At 40.6% G+C, this 20418-nt stretch overlaps 2 protein-coding genes and 1 long non-coding RNA gene across 5 annotated transcripts in view; 2 read left to right on the top strand and 1 right to left on the bottom strand.

Annotated features, from left to right (window-relative positions):
* The window catches only part of LOC111856420 (V-set and transmembrane domain-containing protein 2-like protein), a 35863-nt gene extending 32091 nt beyond the window's left edge, over positions 1-3772 (top strand). The window contains exon 4 of the mRNA XM_023836359.2: positions 2941-3772. Coding sequence (XP_023692127.1) covers positions 2941-3249 — 309 coding nt within the window. The 3' untranslated portion in view covers positions 3250-3772. The remainder of the gene's footprint in view (positions 1-2940) is intronic.
* A 2121-nt stretch (positions 3773-5893) lies between these two features.
* LOC111856421 (uncharacterized) lies at positions 5894-11136 on the bottom strand. 2 transcript variants are annotated; one of them, XR_011992628.1, is made up of 3 exons: positions 11043-11136; positions 7530-10634; positions 5894-6670 (listed from the first exon to the last, which is right to left on the bottom strand). It is a non-coding gene; the product is annotated as an uncharacterized lncRNA (long non-coding RNA). The 2 variants fall into 2 exon arrangements; XR_011992627.1 differs by lacking the exon at positions 11043-11136 and adding an exon at positions 10924-11016.
* On the top strand, positions 10455-15375 carry LOC111856419 (regulation of nuclear pre-mRNA domain-containing protein 1B-like). 2 transcript variants are annotated; one of them, XM_023836357.2, is made up of 7 exons: positions 10455-10605; positions 11011-11140; positions 11608-11744; positions 12597-12718; positions 13240-13366; positions 13854-14029; positions 14431-15375. In XM_023836357.2, the coding sequence occupies exons 1-7, from the start codon at positions 10455-10457 to the stop codon at positions 14578-14580; spliced, it is 993 nt and encodes a 330-aa protein (XP_023692125.1). In that variant the 3' UTR covers positions 14581-15375. The 2 variants fall into 2 exon arrangements, with proteins under 2 accessions (XP_023692125.1, XP_023692123.1); XM_023836355.2 differs by having other exon boundaries at positions 11593-11744.
* The last annotated feature ends 5043 nt before the right edge of the window (positions 15376-20418 follow it).

The raw sequence follows: 20418 nt of genomic DNA, 5'->3' as shown, positions 1-20418 counted from the left end.
GGTCCAGAATGTAAAAGTTCAGACCAAGATTTTGGTTCAACCAACTAGTTTAGTACTCTGTGACTCTTCATACTCAACTGGTTGGTTGCAACAAAATCTTGGTCTGGATTTGTACTTTCTGGACCTGAATTTTCCACCTCTATTTCCATTGTGGGGGGACTAAATCATCATCCTCTGTGTCTGAGAGCGTGAGATCGGCCCCTTTCCGAAAGGTGACGGTGACGCCTTCCTGCTAATGAAGTGCGCAAACCGCAGCAGCCTGAACATCAAAGCCATGTTATTCTCCCCACAGCAATTGAAAATATTACACCATCAGTCTGCCACTGTGCCAGCAGCAGTCTGGTAAATATTCACCTGTTGTTGTGTGGAAGTCAGGGTCTCTGAGCATTAAATGCTTTCTGTGATCAATCTTCTGAACAATGCTAATAAGAAATGGGAGAAATTCTATTTCTGTGGTTGTCAAGGCAACAAAAAATTGGTAGTAAACTGTTCACCAGAAACATCTGTTATGCTTAATGGCTTTTTAAGCACATTTTAATCTGTCAGGCGATTACATAATCCATCTAGTATCACTGTTTGCTTGGTCAATGTCTATAGTATGTGGACTGGATTATGGGCTTAACTTTATAAAATTATTTTATAAGGAAAATATGCCTGATTTATGTTTGTATCCTCAATATTAAAATAAATACCAGCCAATTTATCCATCACCCATCTGTCATAACCATACTTCTCCGGTCCAGTGATTCAGTAAGCCTGGAGCCCCTCCTAGGAAAAGGCATCCTGGATGGGATCCCGGTTTATCACAGGGTGCGCGCACACATGTAATCACATGCTATGGGCAATTCAGAGTCTGTTTTTTGACTGTGAAAGGAAGCCTGAGTACCAGCCAGTTAAATCTTATTACATTTAAGCAGAACTTGTCACTGGTGGGCAAAACTATTTTGGCCCATCTCATAACTAAGGCCACGCCATGGGGTTGTGGGGATTTTTTTTTATAATAACAATGATGTAGCGTACCACAGAATATTGTCTCGTGTGCCCTGATTGGGTAGTTTCAGTCTATTTTTGTATCCTATATATGAAAGATATTATATTTTAATTTGGGTGGCTCTTAATGATGCCTTTTTACTGACAGTGTTTCCCTCGGGGATTTCCCCGAGGTGCTTAAGCGCATTCAGACTGCACATTAAAGCCCAGGATGAAATCACCCCAAAATGCCCAGCGAATTTAAGGATCTGCCAAAGGGCATGAGACACAAAAATAACGCTTGGCTGCCTAAAACTTGCATGTCACAAGGGTTGCCCGCTGGTCCATGAACCCAAGGCAAAAAACGCATCCCAGGTTAGGCTAGCTTTTACATTGATGTCATATTATTCTTGCTGACAAAGAGTAATTCCACTGTAACCTGCACAAGGTTAACCAACCCACTCAGACCACCTGCTACTGGATCATGCCATTCTTAGTGGTGTAACTCTCTATGGTGAAGATGTGCACTTTACTAGGGTGACATTAAGGATGCCTCTGTAATTACACTGTAAATATGATTTAGAAATGAATATAGGATAGTCTACGAAATTCTTAGTGTTTTATTGATATGCCACTTTTGCTATTAAGAATATACTATTAAGTTTTTTTTAGTCGGCTGACAGGTTTTTAGCAACAGCATATTCAGTATATTACTATCCTAGGAGGCAAGCATACTGACAGATTTTGTAGCTAGAATAAATATGGATGGATTATTTTTTCCCTCGTCTCGCACAGTCCAGGGGAGTCTTCATAGTGTGTCGCTTGTGAGTCGCGTGTGCAGGAAGGTATCGACTTGACTGCGTCTGCCTGCATGCAGTCAATCCGTTTCCTCGAGAAAGATGGCTTTATTGATGACACAACAGAGATGGGGCCCCTTTGTGTCGCCTCTAAGCACCCCGAGAGAAGGCAGCCGTCGTGTCAGAGTCTGTGATGTGTCACATCTACGGCTGCGGACGGCTCAGTGTAGCCGAGGGATGCGGGCGCCCCAAGGGCTCTGACTGTTGTTCCAATCCTATGATGAAGCGAGGGGGGGAAACACGTGGGGGAATGTGTTCTAGGAGAGAACAAGCAGTCTGGAGCTATTGGGATGGGGTGGGGGGGGGGGTATTTCTTTTCAGCAAAAAACACGACTCATTCAATTGCTCTACTTTGTGCCAGTACAGATAAGATTATTTTCTTTTTGCGCAGCAGAAATACATTAATGTAAGCAAGTTTGCCTGTTTTGTATTTGAGACTCTCTCTCAAGAAGGCTGTCTTGGGAGGGAGTGTCGGGTGAGCGTGGTTGGCAATGCTAATTGGCTTCACCTGTTTCCTGTGATGTGTGTAGCCAACCTGTGGACCCCAGCAAGCAAAAGCTTTCGCAGGTGGTCTCAGTTTCTTTCCAGCCCCTGCAGAAAGGGCCAGTTTTCTTTTCACTTTTGGTCAACTGACTGGTGCACTAGCAACAGCATATTTGGTATACTGGAGCACATTTATCCCTCTCTGAGCATAATTTAAACATTTCCCAGAGGTTTATTCGCTAGCTTTAGTCACATGACTCATAAAGGGGGCAGCCCTTCCAAAATAATATGCTTTAAAGTTTATGAGCTGTGCTTAGTGGAAGAAGTACAACGTCTACCTTTTGTTGTAACTTGCCCATACACTGTATGTCTTGGGATTCCGGGCTACGGAGGAAAGGCCACTTTCTTTGCACTGACGGATAGACGATACACCAGTAAAGATCCCATTCCTGCCCAGTCCAATGTCATGTAATTCAGACCAGACATTATTTCACACTTAAGACCTCGCCTTGGCAAAATGTCCCTTTCTGTTCCTTTCGTTTTACATTCCTTACACTGACAGCCACTGTACGAGCGACTTCATTGTTTGATTTCGCCCTTAATAACCGCTTGTCCTGTCGTCGGACGTCAGGTGGTGAAGGTGGCCGGAAGCAACATTTCCCACAAGCTCCGGCTGTCCAGCGTGAAGCCGGCGGACGAGGGCACGTATGAATGCCGGGTCATCGACTTCAGCGACAGCAAGGCCCGGCACCACCGGGTCCGTGCCTACCTGCAGGTGGAACCGGAGAAGACCCCCCCGGACGTTACGCAGCTGGAGGAAGGCCACCCTTCAGAGCTCAGGCAGCAATCGCCGTCACATGACCACCAGAAAGAGGACAGGAAGCTGAAGAAGCTTTCGGATGGTGCCCCCACTGACTGCACTGACAGCTGCGTCCTTTAGGGTCACGGCTGTGTGTTTAGGGTACGCCAGGACGAAGGAATGCATGTTCTTAATCTTTATGAGAAGGTTTCCCATCCATAGATGCCGTTAGTTCTGCTTTGGTATAGCTCTGATTTTTTTTTTACAGATTTTTCCTTTTCATTTTGTAGTCGCTGTGGCAAAGGCTGACTTTCTGCTTTTTTTGGGGGGGGGGGGGTTTGTCTTTATTGCTTTGTTTTTTAAGGCCTGATGGGAAATATGTATTTCATTGTTGAAGCTCTCATTCGATGTATGTAATGTGATTTTTTTTTTCAATTTTACTTTTTCTTGGTCCTCAGCTAAGATGAATGGCATAAAATGCTGCTGCCATTCAGTGTTTTAATCATTCTTTTTATCATTTGCACACTTTGCCTTGATGTTTTGTAAGAAATCAATGTATACTCTTGTACATTTTTAAACAACTTCTAAAAAATGTTGGTCACACCATAAATGTATGCCTTCAGTACATTAAATTAATCGTAAATAAAACAAAAGCGGTGATTTAGCTTGCCTTCATGAACTAAGTTTTTTTTTTTTTTTGCTAACTTTGCTTCTTGGCAAAACTTAATGTCATTTTCAGTATATGTATACAGTACATTGGTTTTTAAAAATCCTGTCTTGGTTCATTTAGCCATATACTGATTGTACCACAGTTTACTTTTTACCTTAATTAAAATACTTTTTTCTCCAAAAGAGAAATTACATTTTATTTTTGACAGATGCAAATTACTGATGTAAATCAGTCGTTACCCTCCAGTCAGGAAAAACCGAAATGAAAGCGATTGTAAGGGAAGTCATTTTCACTGTCTTCATCATTCATTTGCAAATGGCCTTCATTATAAAACTACCATATCACAATGGTTGTGTCCTGTTGTACAAGCCAAGGTCTCTGTAGGTGCCATTGAACCAAATTATTTTCATTAAGTGCTTGTAAGATGTCACACCAAGCTTAAAAAGCTGCAGTGTCGTCCAAAATGAAGCACCATTGGGGTACAGAACATTGTCCTTGGAGTTAAAGCTGAATCATACTCCTGCCTCATTAAAATCTGTGTTCATGTTATAATTCAAATCATATAATATGGGGGGGGGGGCAAGAAATTTCAGAAGAAGCTGGGGTTACATTTAGCTTAATTTTTTTTTCCAAAGATTTTTTATTAGATTGAAACCAGAAAACACAAAAGACACACAAAGTTATTATACAGTAACTAAGTACATTTCACAATGATTGCTTTTAGAAAAGAACGAGATAATAATCTGACATAGTATAATATAGTGTACTGACACATTCACGTATCTTTTTGTTGTGTTTTATCGATTTAATCCCTGCTCATCCCACACAATAACCCTATCAAGCCAAATTTAAAAAAAAAAAAAAAAAAACCACGGAACCATTACATTGATTTACTAAGTAGCGCTGGAAGTTGAAGGTTTGAAAAATATTTCAGGAAGCGCCCCCACACCTTGTAAAACTTTTTGCTGGTATTGCTAATCGAATAACGGATCTTTTCCAAAACAGATCTTTACCAAAACGAGCAACTAATGGATTAGGTTCTATATGGTATTCAAGAATTAGGGACAAAGTTTTACATTTGTCTCTCCAGAATCTTTTGAGGTTAGGACATGACCAGAACATAGGGATAAGGGAAGCCTCCTCATTCTCACATTTATCACAGCAGGGGTCCACATTCGGGGGAATACGAGATAATTTGACTTTGGACATGTGGAACCTATGCACGACCTTAAATTGTAGAAGACAATGGCGGGCACAGAAGGATGTAGAATTAACTAACTTGAGTATTAAATTCCAGGTATCCATAGACAATGACTGATTACTTTTAGCTTAATTTAAGATGGCATAAGGGCAAAATTAATTTTAAAATTAACCCACACTTAAATTATGTGATATTGGTTATCATGCATGCTGTGGTTGTTTTTACTTGTTACATCAGCCCATGGTCTGCAAATTATATTATTCAACTATTACATTTTTACTCAATTTTTAATTCATTACGGTCACCCTGGTCAATGTTTTACTTTTGCTGTCAGTGTAGCAGAACTGATAAATGATAATATATGATGCATACATATTACAGCAATATACATTTTAAATGATTTATTACCTAGTTTAAGAGTTTTTCATATAACTGTCATCATTATTGATATGTCACTTCCCCATCATCCATAACCACTGATCTTGGGTCAGAGTGAGCCTGGAACCTATCTACAAAGCTCTGGACACAAGGCAGGGGAAACTCTGGATGATAGGTCAGTGCCGCAATCACACACTATGGGCAATTCAAAGACAGTGATCCATCTAACCACATGTTCTTTATACCCAAACTCAGTCTTTGATAAGTGAACATAACACACCTTCTTGTTCTGCATCATGTTAAGTAGCATGTTCTCAGCTGAACCACTGTCGTGTCATTGGACTTTAGATAAAAGAGTGTGGGCTTATCGTATTTGGCACATTAGCTTGACTATCACCTACCAGGCTTCCACGGCTTGTAAATAACAACTCTGCTGTCAGCAGCAGGGTGAGCTCACGTGAGCGGCAGGGCACTGTGCAGCTCCAGCCCCACCGGAGAGTCCTCAGCAGAGGCCGGTTCACGTTCCAGCTAAAAGGAACATGATAGCAGAGTCATTGAAGACTACGGTCTGCGTCAGCCAGCTCTGAGTGTCTCAGGTTCATTAAGCAAATGTCTAGGTGAACATGATCAACTCATTTCCACAGTGGAGGCCTTAAGAGCAGACAGCATGTAGGAACTAGATCTAATGTAGCTCTGGCAGGCAAACATTAGCAATGTTCAGTTAATAGTGTTTCCTTTCCTGACACGGAGAAGGGCCTTGGCCTATGAGGTACGGAGCACACGCTGATTACCCACCACATGACAAACCACCTCAGGGATGAGAACCTGAGTGCAGCCATGCGGCGGCCATTAAATGGACCACCGAATGGACCAGTTGGAGTTTTTTTCCAGCGGCTGGAATGCGAATCCTGCCACCAAATTGCCCTATGATAGCATAAAAATTACTGTCCCCTCACCAGTCATTTTCTTTTGTTTCACTCTAAGCTCATTAATGCCACAGTTTTCAAGGAGCATTTGACTTAGCTTAGTATAGCTCTGGGTAAAAGTGTAGCTAAGCATAAGAAGATTACAATAATTGCCAGCAGGTCAATATTACCAAACCTTCCTGTTTGCCTTCTCTTACTTGCAGGAAAGGGAAATGATGTAAACAGCTAGAATTCAGATTTCATCTTCTCCCCATTTCCCTTCTGTTACGAAACCCCAAAAGTTAAATTAATGTGGTGTGTTGACACCCTAGGTTGCAGATTAGTTGGCTTCTGTAGTCTTTTTAATTGAATGTTCTGAAATTCCATCTCAGGATGTCAGGATGTCTTCTGAAAATAGAGAAAAAGATTATGAAGAACAGGTTCCCCTATTACCTTTTTCCAGTCTTGTTTCAGAAATTAAATTTTAGATTAACTGCTTGCAAAGAAAGTTAGTTTTGTACTCATCTTCAGTTAGTTCCAGATTATACTCCTAACCATCAGGAACATGTAGGTGAACCAGATGGGAGTAGCAGGGGCTGTTACTTCGAACCTCAGTGTTTGGACCCCCCCAACTCCCCCCTCCCCCTCACTGGATGTGTGTGTCTGTATGTCTGTGTGTGTGTGTGTGTGTGTGTGTGTGTGGGGGGGGGGGGGGGGTCCTCCAGGCACTCCACTTTCCTGATGCAGTCCATGCAGACATGCATGACATGCAGTTTGACCACTTGATGTCTCTGAATTGCACATGGTGAGTGAATGTCTCCATTGCTTTCAGTGGACTGGCATCCCATGCAGGATGTGCTGAATGGAATAAGCTCCAGCCCCCCCCCCCCCCACGACCCTCTAGGAACTACGCAGTTGGAAGAGAGATGGATGTAAGACAATAAAAATAAGTGTGTTCAGGCTCCCTTTGTTTAATACTAATACGTTGAAGCATGTCTTACTGATAGGTACCAATAAGTTCTTACTTTTTGTGTCCTTTATTAACGCCAAATATACATCTGTTGTAACTAAACATACTTTTATACACACACACACACACACACACACATACACAGACACACATACAGACACACACACTGCCCACTGCCTGGGCAAAAAAAAAAGTCGTCATTTGAATTTATATCAGCAAATACTTAAGAGCCAATGACTGGATCATTATTACAGCCCAGCAACGTTATGCAGCAATAAAGTGAAGTCAGCTGAGTACCTGAATCTACCGGCCAGGTTACACCTCCATCCATCATCAGTGGATTTTTTCTTCCCTGTTGGCATGGGCATATTCCAGGATAAGAATGCCAAGATTCATTGGGTTCAAATTGTCAAAGAGTGGTTCAGGGAGCATAAGGAATCATTTTCACGTATGACTTGGTCACCACAGAGTTGTGACCTTAACCTCATTGAAGGTCTTTGGGATGTGATAAAGGAAGCTTTACGGAGTGGTTCAACTCACTGGTCAATGCAGGTGAAAAATGAATGCAAATCTGGATGAAAATAAAGGGTGAGATGTTGCATAAGCCTGTGGAAACAATGCCATGACAAATGTGCGCCATAATCAAAGCTAAAGGCGGCCCAACGAAAAATTCAAATGGCAACTTTTTTTTTTTTTGGCTGGGTACTGTATATATACATGTGTGTGTGTGTGTGTGTGTGTGTGTGTGTGTTGTGCAAATTATTCAATTTATAGAAGAGTTCTGTGAAATCCCATCCGGGAGGGGGGGGGGGTACCTCTGCCTTTTGCCCTGTGCTACACCAGACTTATTGTTACCCTATACTGGATAAATATCTATTGAAAACCGATGGATGGATGGATGGATGGATAGATAGATGGATGTAGCAAAAATGATTCCTATATAAAAATTAAATTCGCCTCATGAAGGAAGCTATATAGATCTGCAGATATATATTCAGTCGTATATGGTTGTATTTTTGGCAGACTTAGCGGTTAGTGTTATCTGTCTAGGATGACGTGATATATATGTGTGCAAGAAATGTTCTAATAATAGTGTCGGTTTCATGACTGTACCACCCTTGAGAAACTCAGCAAAAAGCATTTTGAGGTGTGAGCTGAGGAATCAGAATACTGAAACACCACTTAACGCAGTCAGACGGAAAAGCTATAACGAACCTCATTCTTTGCCTCGAGTACGACACCTTGTGGCGATTCTTATACAGATGTTTGTCTCCCATAAATGTGCTCTAAAGGCGCCATTCAGGCGCAGTCTCCGTACCCCAAATGTCCCTATAATTAAATGTATTAAATAATAAAGAATGAACCGTGCCACACAAGAGTAAACCAGACAGGCATACCAGTGCATACCCATACGTACACTGGATAAATTTTGCCGATGGGGGTTTGGCAGAATTTTGCCGGCCTAAAAACCCATCGGGCCACGAAGAAAATGCCCGATGGTGTGAAGAGTTTCATTCATTATGTTTCATTGCATTATCTGTTACCACGGTCAGACACTATTGACACATTAACTCAAAAAAGACCAGCAATCGACAACATCGTTACTATCCCTTTAAATTCGGTAAAACGGACGTGACAGCAGATTCCTGGGTAAATCCCGTTTTAAAACGCCTGAACAGCATACGGGGGTAATTTTAGTTTGCACTTAAAACGGTCGAACTCCTTTATGCAGAATGTTGATCAATGTGAGATTACCATCATGTACATAAGGAACAGAAAGTATCACAGATCTTGGGGTGTCACCCTTGACAACATGAAAATCTAACCTTACTACATATCAACTCCACCTTTCATTGAACAGCACCAGTATGTACAGTATATACCACTTTACTTAACTCACTACATTTGCTGTTTCGTATGGTATCTCACATTATATGTTCATACAAACATATGTCTATTATTATTGTTGCTGTTGTTATCTTTAGTAGTTGTATTTTATTGTTCTTACATTTACTTCCAAATCAATGTTATTTATATGGTGCTTTGCAGACCCCCGGGACCGGGGACCCCAGAGTGACAATTGCAAAAATACTCCCCCAAAGAGTATCATGTCTAACCCAGGCATCTTTTTTACCGAACCAGCTTTTGTATTTTTAAACAAACTGAATAGGATTAATTAGTTAATTAATATTCACATCTCATTTTACACGTAAATGGTTAATAGTACTGTTAATCCCCCAATAAAAAGAGTGGTTGTCTTTTTATGAAGACTATCAGCTCCAAGCCTCCTTGAAAATAGTTGGGAGGTTGTGTTATTTAAAACAGCTGTCACACACACACTAATATTAAGTAAATTAGTAAAACGTTACTAAAAACTCGTTTGTAGTGCATTGCTGTATTAAGTCCAAATGCATTGCTAAAGGGCAAAGTTACGCTCGTGCATTTGCTCTGCGACCCCATGACGTGACGTCACACGGCCTTCTCGCCAGTCTTAGCTAGCTAGCTAGCTAGCTTCTTCAAAGAAGTTGGCATTGGTTAGGCAACTAACATGCGCATAATTGGACAGTTAGAGTAATTAAAACAAGTCTGGCTAAGGTAAACCGCGTTTAGCTTAATTATTTCTTGTTGGGCGGTGACGGTGTTTAGTCGTGGCTAGCCAGCCGACGCCGCAGACTCTGACTGTTAGCCACGGGGCGTTCTCCGGACAGTTACTTAAGTTTAAGCTCCTGCATTCTGAGTACTGTCAGTGCGTTTTTATTATAAAAGTCAGTACAAAGTGCGAATCTTTATTAAACACACAAATGACAAGCTCGTTATCGGTTAAGTCGATATGTGCGGCGTGCTACTAGCAAGTAGTCTAGTTAGCTTTTAAACTTACTCTAGTGCTAGTGAACGTAACAGGTAGCTAAGTGTGGCGTAATAAGTTAATAAGCCTTAATTTGTATTTAAAGTCAGTTTTAATGTTCTGTGTGCGTTTTTCTCCAGCGACCAGCACCGTTTCATGTTTGCAAATATATACAGAAAACCGAAATACTAACTTTGCTTTAGCTAGCTATCATTCACCCGCGGTTTAGCAGGCTAGGCTAACAAGCTAGCAGGTAGAATCCACTCGCCTTGGCAACGGGGCAGTCTTGTCTCCATGGGCGTATAGCGTTATTTATCTGCCGTCCGGCGACTGTGCAATTTAAATAATTTAAAGAAAAAAAAAACATAAGTCGGACGATGTCGTCTTTTTCGGAAACGGCCCTGGAAAAAAAGCTGTCCGAGCTCAGCAATTCGCAGCACAGCGTGCAGACAATGTCTCTCTGGCTCATCCACCACCGAAAACACTCACCGGTCATCGTCCGAGTGTGGCACCGGGAGCTGAAGAAGGGTAAGTGTCTGCTGGAGAATAGGGAGAAACTGGGAAAATAACAATAAACTGGGCTGAAGAAACGGGAACGCTCGTGTATACTTGTATAGTGTGATTGGCTATATGTTTGCAATGAAGGTGTAATTGTGTGTATTTACAAGTGTGCCAAATATGGACATTAAAGTCATGCAATTGTAAAGTAGTACTAACAGTCATGAAACGATGGATTTCTTAATATACTACCATTTGCACGGTTACGGATCGTGGGGATATACATTGCCTATTTACATTCTACTGTATGCATGACTCTGCAAGATTTGACAGTGATGAGATAGTTACTTGCGGTCATAGTTGCTAAATCGATTGCTTCGTGGTTATATTTTAATCCTTTCGTTAAACTGTGAATTTGTTGCGTTCCCGTTTCAGCCAAAAGCAGCCGCAAGTTGACTTTCTTGTACCTCGCCAATGACGTGATCCAGAACAGCAAAAGGAAAGGCCCCGAGTTCGCTCGCGACTACGAGATGGTGCTCGTTGATGCCTGCTCTCATGTGGCGAGGTGAGTCACTTACATTTATCCCCAGGTGAGATGATTATTTAGTTTTACAAGCTTGTAATTTAAGGAAAGGTGAGAGTCTGATTCAGAGAGAATCCCTCTGCACTTATATGTCTAATGTCTTTTGGCTTTCACAGACTACTTTAAACCTTGTGGGTTTGTTTTTATAAGGTTTCCGTATCTGATGAATATTATGGAACATGTTTGTCTGTTTCACATAATCACAAACTGTACAAGCACTATATGCAGTGCTATGTGAATTTGTGTATAATGCACTTTCCTTAAAGAAGTATGTGTGTAAAGAAAGGGCCTAAATTGAGTATCTCTCATTGTGTTTTTTTATAAGTCTAATTTGTCTGTGGAATGTAATTCCATTTGGTGAATTGTACAGTATAAGGAAATAGAATTTACCAAATAAAATCTGTCATTCATACTGTCTTCCTCTTAACTGAAAGAACTATCTCCTGCAGAGAGGCGGATGATGGGTGCAAAAAGCACATGGAGAGACTGCTCAATATTTGGCAGGAGCGTGGTGTATACAGAGCAGACTTCATTCAGCAGCTCAAACTGGCCATTGAGGATTCCAACAGCCCCAAACCTAAGACAGGTATGCATTTGGGGGGCGTATCTTGGCAGGCCAGAGACTGCTGCAATGTAACCTGTGTCCCATGTCGGTCTTATGATTGCGGCTCTGAAAATTGCTGTAGGATGTTTGCAGGTGTTCTTATCCTTGTTTCTTGTACTGTGGAGGAGCCCATGATCTTGTTTAGTGGATTTTAACTAAATTATGGCATTAGGAATTATTTCAAGGCTTGTATCATCATGTATTTGTGTCAAGGTGACCAGCTACTGTTAGGTTTGTTTTTCTAGCAATTTTTTTAAGCTCTTGTCATTAAAACAACAGTTTGTGGTCAGACCCCTATGCCTGATTAAATGTGCTTTTACACTCAAATGGGTGGATCTCATTTCTTGTCCCATAAACATTTACCCAGTGCGAATGTACTTTTTATGGAAATCCAAATTGTTGACTTGCTTTTTCAGCCACAAGTAAATTGAACTAACCACATGTTTACCCAGAACAGCATTGTAGCAGCCCTTCCAGTGAGTTTTAAAGGCAGTTTTTATAATGGGTAATTTTCACCGAAAAATGTAAAACTTCAATCCCAGTGGAGACAGACTTTGAGTGTAGTTGTCTTTGTCTGTTAACTTGGAACTGATGACATGGATGCCTGGAGGAAACTTTAGAACAGCAGCAGCCACCCAATCTGTGCCATGACTTTCATTATGAGAAATATGTAGGCAATGTGCAGTGTCTCACTAAATATCCCTGGATCAGACCTAGCTTAGCACATCTGTGATGTTTTAAGAAGGACTGGTATTGAGAGGAGCTGATAGGCAGCAAAGAACTGTTTTTAAAATTCCTTTAAGTGATTTATCAATCAAACTGTTTTATATGCAGAGGAAAAAAAAGCCATCAAACGTTCATACCAGAAAATTCAGGAGGAGGAAGAGGAAGAGGAAGATGATGACTACAGGGGACACTATTCTCCACGGGACTCTGATGCCTCAACTCCCCTGCTGGTATCAACACTCAGATTATCTTGTGCTACTGATATGTCAAACAACATGAAAGTGCACGTTTGTGTGTTCACCAGCAGATGTCAGGCGTGTCACCTCTCACTGGCTGACAGATTCCCAAGGAGCCAGAGTGTAACATGGAAATGACTCCTGACAAATGAGATTATTTTTAGCACTGTGACATGGGAGAAGTTTAACTTCATTAAAATCTGTACATTTTAAGCAAATTCTTTATGGTTTGTTATTCATCTAATTGCATAGGTGACATATCCAAAGCAGCTATTTTTTTTTTCTCTTATTGATGGTTTTGTTTTTCCCTATTTTGAGCTTTTCAGACAGGCATAATTAGGTCCTCCCCTGGTTCCCAGTGCCAGGAGATAACTCTGTCTTGTCACCCCAGTCTTGGTGTTTACTTTTATATTTAATGATGGGTGCCCTATACTGCCACTTGTGCTTGATGACTTCAGCTGGGTCTGGCATCAGTAACCGTGGGGAGATCAGTCAGCTTGCTCTCCCTCTTGCAGACCGAGGAGTTGGTCAAAGCCCTGCAGGATCTAGAGAATGCAGCCTCTGGTGATGCCGCTGTCCGCCAGAAGATTGCCTCGCTGCCACAGGAGGTCCAGGATGTCTCGCTGCTGGAGAAGATCACAGGTGAGGTTCTGCTTAATTTTGGTTTATTAACCTTAATTCTGCCATTACTACAGCCTTTCAGTTATGGGCTGGTTTAACTGCAACCAGGTTGGAAGCATGTTAGGCCAGTCAGTACCTGATTGATTTTAATTGACTGAATATCTTTATTGTCATTGCACACATGCAATAAAATTGGATGCCGACTGATTAATGCAAAACAAGGAAGAGCACAGAGTGGCTGTGTCGACTTATGCTGCCATGTTACGTAGCACATAATGACAGCAACTGTGACCATTAAAACTTTTTTTTTTCTCTTATCGCTAAGCAGCCGACTATCCCTTCACAAACGCCGATTTAAAGAATAGTACTTTGGCAACCAACTGTGAATTGTTAAATATTTAAACTGCCCCCCCTGCTCCCAGCTGTGGCCTCGTGTACAGATGTTTACAGACTTGTCAAAATCTGCAAGACATAGGCTGTAAGGCCTCAAAACTTTGCTGGCTTTCAGACAAGGAGGCTGCGGACAAGCTGTCCAGGACGGTGGACGAGGCCTGCCTGCTCTTGGCTGAGTACAATGGGCGCCTGGCCGCGGAGCTGGAGGACCGGCGACAGCTGGCACGCATGCTGACCGAGTACATCCACAGCCAGAAGGAGGCCCTGGTCGAGAGGGAGAAGAAACTAGAGGTCTCCGTTCCCTTCTGTTCTCAAAGTCTGCTTCTGTCTGTGCTGTGACAGTCCCCGAGTTAAATATCAAGTGGCATGACTGGATAAGCTAAATTTCTTTTCAATTTTCAACTAGCCAAAATACCGACTGAGTGGCAGATTTATGTGTTCCAGTAAGTCGATTCAGTATATTCAGAACTGGACAGGCGTAGGTTTGAATTTTGAGTCATGTGTTCATAGTCTTTTGTATACATATTTCCCATTGAAATTATTTCCAGCAAATATTTTATCATAACACAGGTTATGATGTGTGCGAAATAACATCGTAGCACTGGGAATCTGCGCTAAGAAGTGTGGGGGGGGGAAAAAATCTGTTCATCTATCATGAAATAACCTTTGGTGTCACTGTGGCCATGTTCCAGGAGTACAAGCAGAAGCTGGCCCGTGTTACACAGGTGCGCAAGGAGCTGAAATCTCACCTGCAGAGCCTGCCAGACCTCTCCCTGCTGCCCAGCGTGACGGGGGGGCTGGCCCCGCTGCCTTCTGCCGGGGATCTCTTCTCCACTGACTGAACATTTCCCCCGTCCCCTTTGTTCCTGAAATCCTGCCCCACATTCTTAACCTGGGTGTGGGGGCAGGCAGCACCGCCCTGAAAAACTACTGAAGTTGATCATGGAAGCTGCGGCAGTCTTGGGAGGCGGTGCGTTCTGAGGTTTTGGTTTTTACCTGATTCCTGATTCACCAGCTCCAAAATGGGGGGGAGGGGGGGGGTGTAGACTACGCAGGATGACTTTAGATTTTATTCATTTTACTTTTTTATCAATAAAAACCAAATATCAGTATGTAGCAAAGTTGCCCAGAACTTTGTTCCCCAGGGCTGTATTTTGGATTATGGTTATTGGTGTGACTCGGGTTGATTTACGAGTGAAAGCCAGGTTTTCTCAATTGATGCTTTAAAGCTCGTAGATTTATGGCAGGAAAAAATTTCATTTTGCTATTCTTGCGTAATGCGCTGTGGAAGTTACAACGGCAAGGCTTTGTATTTGCCCATTTTTTTTTTTCTTTTTCTTCGAAGTCTTTAGGTTGTTCTGAAGCAAGTTAAGTTTGTAAACTCATTTGAAAAGGTATCTTGCTTGTTTATGAAATGCTAATAAGAGTCCATTGCTGGCATATAAACTGAATTGCTCCCAAGATATCCAATTGTTTGAATCGGTAAACCTGCACACAACATTAATTTTGCCTCTGCTTGATACCTTTCTAATCACTGACCTGCATTCTGCTGTGAAAGTATCCCCATGAAAGTCATTTACAATCCTTTATATACTTTCCCTATTTATGTAAAAATTAAAAAAAAAATGGGAAAATTCTCCACTGTTTCTGTATCCTCATTTTGACAGATGGACGCTGGAATATGTTGCAGGATATATTGATTTTGCTGTGCACAAGGGGTCTCAGGCAAACTAACCTGGGGCTGAATTTTGAGCTAAAAGAGATGAGAGGGAATGCACAATGGAGGGGGGCAACTGGTGAAGATGAATAATTAGGAATAATTAGAATTGGAAACATGTTGCAGGTCTTATAAAAGAGTCTCTGGCCTGTGAGCCAGTAATTCATAATCTCTGCTGTACATGTTGAAATACTTTGTTTCAGCTGAAGTAGCTTAATCAAGGCTAATAGTGTGATGTACAGCATTAGGCCCAGATAACATTGGTGTTCAGCCGAAGGGAAAACATCTGAAGCAGAGTTTGTTTTTGTACGTTGTCAGATGGGCTGAATTAGTACTGTTACTCCATTTTGGAACATATGCTCACAGAAACTTCAGTGATCTGGGTGTGGAGAATTAGTGTGTAACTAAGACTTCTGAGTGCTGTTCCTGGAATCCAGGAGAAACTTCAGAACTTCCTGCATATCCTTCACCAGCTCCTGCTACTGATTGACTGACTGACAGCCTTCTCTCACCACTTCATCTTCATGTGTCTTTTGGCATTCTTGCAGTAGTCCTTTAATTGTTTTTGTTTTTTCTGGCAGTATTTTTTATATTTCCTACCATTCCCAACAGCACTTAATATCACTCATGCTATATATATATCAGTGCTTCACATACCGGTTCTTGCCCCCCCCCCTGGCAGTTCATGTTTTTGATACCAGGAGCTGGGAGGGAGCGAACACATGGACCGTCTAGCCGAAGACTGCTTTGTGAAACACTACTATACATCAACATTCTAACCAATTCTATAGCGATATAAACCCAATTAAAATAAATAAATAAATTGCCAGTAACTATTTTATAGGAATGATGCTTGCTACAAAGTGTAGTTTTTTTCGTGTGCCCTTTAGTGTGGAATAAATAGATATTAGGAAACAAAATGTTTCGTAATTGTGGAACAAGTATTTCACTTTGGATTTGTGTGCAGTGGAAAAAAAAAGGTTTTCTCTTCCTTCACAAAACCTATTCACATATTGTGGTTTGATACAAAGAATGATTTCTGGGATGGATGTTCATTTGCAATTTAATAACAGTCTGATTGCTTTCATCCAAAATTAAACTGCGTGCTGTGAATCTTATTTAACTGAACTTCTCTTGATAGAGTTTTCTGTTTAAAAAGTAATTTGCCCCGTTGTCTCTGAATGGCAAATACAAATTTGTTCATCCGTAAAAGAATGTGAAAATCACCTGTCTTCAGTTTAGCTAAAACCGTCTTCCTTGCATTCAGGTAATTCTATGCACCCAAACAGGCAATAAAGATATAAGGATAAGTAGAGATATTTCAGCCTCTGGTGAAAGATCATTAAATATTTTCACTTTTTTAATGAACTATATGCTTGTGCTTATGGTAATTCTACAAGCTCAGCTTTCCAGCCTTCATCTAACCTCTTACCGGTGCAGTTTCACGGGAAGCCCTAGGGGTTCCTTGGATGGGATGTCAGACCATCGTTGAGCACAATCACTTATGTGCTATGGGAGACTTGGTCCTGTACTCATGTAAAGCTGTAGAGAACATTTGTAGAGACTCTGTTTTGGCAAGAATTTCTCAGCTTATTGGACTGCAATTTCTGGATATTGGCAAATTGCTACGTCTTACTGGATCATTCAGTAAATAATATATTTAAATGTTCTAAACATTCCTTGTGTGACCAAAAGTAGTTTCCCCTTCCAAAATCTGAAACACTGTGACAGGTCTGCTTACTGTATGTAGGTTCTTGCATCTGATTGATTACCCCTGATAAAGGTCTGAGAATGGAAAACAAAACTCCAATGTGTGCCTGCAAGCACATGTATTTACACTACTTATAAAGTCCTGTGTGTGTTTCTGAATGGTTCCAAGATTGTGTTTGAGACCGGGTGCAGTTTGTCTGTTATTCAGTCATAAACCCCACCTACATATTCCAAATCTCTGTATCGGTATTTCAAACAGCGGAAGTTTATGACATGTTTACTCATGCCTGCCATGTCTAAATGGCAATAAAAAACAAATAAATATTACCTAAGCATTCTTTGTTTTCAACAGTTGTCAGATGAATGAGTTAATGTTTAATTGTTACCAGTTGTTGATTTATTGTTATAAATATGGGGATTATAACTATGATCCGATTAATCTGAAACACTGGACATGACCACAAATAAAAACATTAACTGGAAAAGCAGCTATTTTTTGCCAATTTCAAGACAGAAGTAGTGGAGGCAAGCTTGTTAGATACCTCCTGATTTAGGATAAATGCAAAAGAGGTCAATCAACACCATCATAAAACTGAATCTTTTGATATTATGAAAATGCTTTTTCTGAGACCCAAGGAAAAAAGTGTCCTTCAATTTTAGGTTATTTGTCTTTGGGGGAAATAAGACATCTTACAATTTAGATTTTTTCAAATTTATTTTTATTTTTAATTTCACAGCATGTCCTCTTTAGTGCACAACAGGAATATATATGTTTCCTTACATCAGTGAAAAGATAGATGCAAAAACAAAATGTCCACTACAATGGACATAAATGAATGGGTGGGGTTTCAGGAGGATATAGTTTTCATTGTGATGCCCAACATGGTGACTGATAGTGGATCCAACAGAATGATAATTTTCCTTTCTCTCAAAATGCATGGTTTAAATGTTACATAATGAAATCAGTGCATAAACTGTTATTTGTTAAGTCTAAGTATTGGAGTATATTAAGCATTCTGTATGACTTCAAAAATGATGATACTGAACAATTATCAACAGTAAAGATACTGTGTACAATGTAAAGTACATTTTTCAGGTGCACGACCAGAAAATAACTATGGAAAGCCTGAATTCCATGTCCTATTAACAAAAAAGAAGGAAATGCATAGATCATTCTTATGAAAAGTTACCACCACCTCTGCACCTCTGAGAATAGCTTAAAAAAACTATTTAGCTATTGACCAATCCAAACACATTCTAAACAGGGAAATCTGGAATGATTAAGACCGTTCAAGGAAAAGGCAAAGAATTCCAAATAATTTTGCGAGGGGGCTGTTAGTTTCTATAAATTTTACCCATATTTTACTAAAAAAACCGATTCATAGCACCTGTTTTCCAATGAACAGCATTTTTTAATACAATAAATCAGAAGGGTAGATAAGGAATGTTATCATTTGAGCAGTGATTGAATGAGAATTTCTGGTATCGCTCCGTGTACCCTGCCATCTCTACCCTCACAGATATAGCTTCGACCACACTTTGTGTTTTTACTCTGCTGTTTGAAGTCCGTCTGTTTGTTTGACTTTATGCTTCCCAGACAAAAGCAAGACTGAATTTATATTTGGAGGCAGGCATATTGATTCATACAGTTGCCAGATGGCAGGGTCATGCTGTCAGAATCTCAAAGCTCTGGCATTAAGCTATAATTCATTATTAACTCATAGCTGTCTCATAGACATCTGCCTTTTATTAAATGCCGTGATGTGACATAATAATTACTGCAAACATTGTCATATTTACAGGCACATGTCCTTCGGGATTAATAAAAATCTATCTATCTATAGAGTAGGGTTGTGGTACTTGCTATTTAGTGTATAGATTTTAGAATATTTAAACATTCATTAAAATTTTAATTAATTTATTTAAATTTTATATGATTTTCATTTGCATGCTTATTGTAAGTTTTAATCATTGCCGAATATGTGAAGATTTTTAGGATTATAAATGTACATTATCAATGTAAAATGTACATTTTAGTAAATTTAAATACTGATATTCTGACTTTTCATTTTCATTTTGTACTACAACGAACACAGTGGGCAGCAGTGAAATTGTTCCACTAATGACGATACAAAGAACTCATTTCCTGTGATGTGCATATCCGTAAATATTCCTGACAGGGTCATTACCTGCATGGTGCCTTTATAGACGTGTTCCAATTAGTCCCAGCTTGCTGTAAGGATCACTGAGGCAAATTCTCCCCATGTGAAAAGTTTGAACTGATATTCATCCGGTGCTGTGCCTACTTACGGAATCATGTCTGGGTTGAAGGAGGAGGCTTGTGTGCATCAGGGAAGCTAATGATTGTGTTGCTTGGAATTTTTAACTTCCAACTGTTTGATAAAACCTTTGATGTGTAACACTGTAATAATGTGTAACACTGGTGGTGTAACATTGTAATAATGGCAAAGGTGCTCTTTGAATCTGTGCAGAAGGCAGTGCTGAACCACTTTCATAACTTACCAATAAAACCATAGTGATGGACACAACAGAGTAAATGTCAGTATAGTGTTTGAAGATGGGAACAGCAGCTTGGGAGGAACTCAGTTACGGATTGTTAGCTAAGGATTAATAGAAGAAGTGCAGTTGGATCAAAGCCTTCTGGACATCCAGATGCCGATATTGGCAAGACAGAAAATGTAGTATGAAGCTGTTAAGAAACATGTAATGTACAGAACCTCAACCAAAGAAAGGTAGATGTAGTGAAGATGGAAATTGTTTTTATAGATGATGATTAGGCCAGTTAGACATGACCGTTCGGTTTATCAGTTTTACATATGAATCCAGACAATGTCCTCAAACGCTTCCTATGCAACTTGAATTGCTGCATGTTTTTAACATGGTTTAATGTGATCACTAATGTGCGAATCAGTTTGATAGGATTGTGGGAGGGTATTATGAAATAGCATGGTAAGATGACTGGGTCTTTTGTCAGCCTGTAGTAGCAGCCATTGGGTATGTACCCGTAACAGTCGCTTGATTCTGTGTAGCATCGGACCTCTTCCTGACCCACCGCCAATACTCCTGATAAGACTCAAGAATTGGTGTGTCATGTTTGGTTCAGGGGGCTAAATATCTATTTCTATTCCTTGATAAGGGTATCGGAGGAAGTCTCATCATTCGACAGCTTTACGCAAATACAGGACTGAGGTTTACTTCTGCATGATGACTGTTCAAGAACAACAGAATGAAA

Source organism: Paramormyrops kingsleyae, chromosome 8, assembly GCF_048594095.1.
Source record: "Paramormyrops kingsleyae isolate MSU_618 chromosome 8, PKINGS_0.4, whole genome shotgun sequence".
Classification (NCBI taxonomy): domain Eukaryota; kingdom Metazoa; phylum Chordata; class Actinopteri; order Osteoglossiformes; family Mormyridae; genus Paramormyrops; species Paramormyrops kingsleyae.
Note: the sequence above shows the minus strand (reverse complement) of the source record. Positions and strands in the feature narration are given on the sequence as shown.

Bases quoted from the DNA above. Each gene is read 5' to 3' on its own strand.
- LOC111856419 (XM_023836355.2), top strand. From the start codon at position 10,455: ATGTCGTCTTTTTCGGAAACGGCCCTGGAAAAAAAGCTGTCCGAGCTC. The intron at 11,745-12,596 runs GTATGCATTTGG...TTTTATATGCAG, and splicing joins CAGCCCCAAACCTAAGACAG to AGGAAAAAAAAGCCATCAAA. The intron at 14,030-14,430 runs GTCTCCGTTCCC...GCCATGTTCCAG, and splicing joins AGAGGGAGAAGAAACTAGAG to GAGTACAAGCAGAAGCTGGC.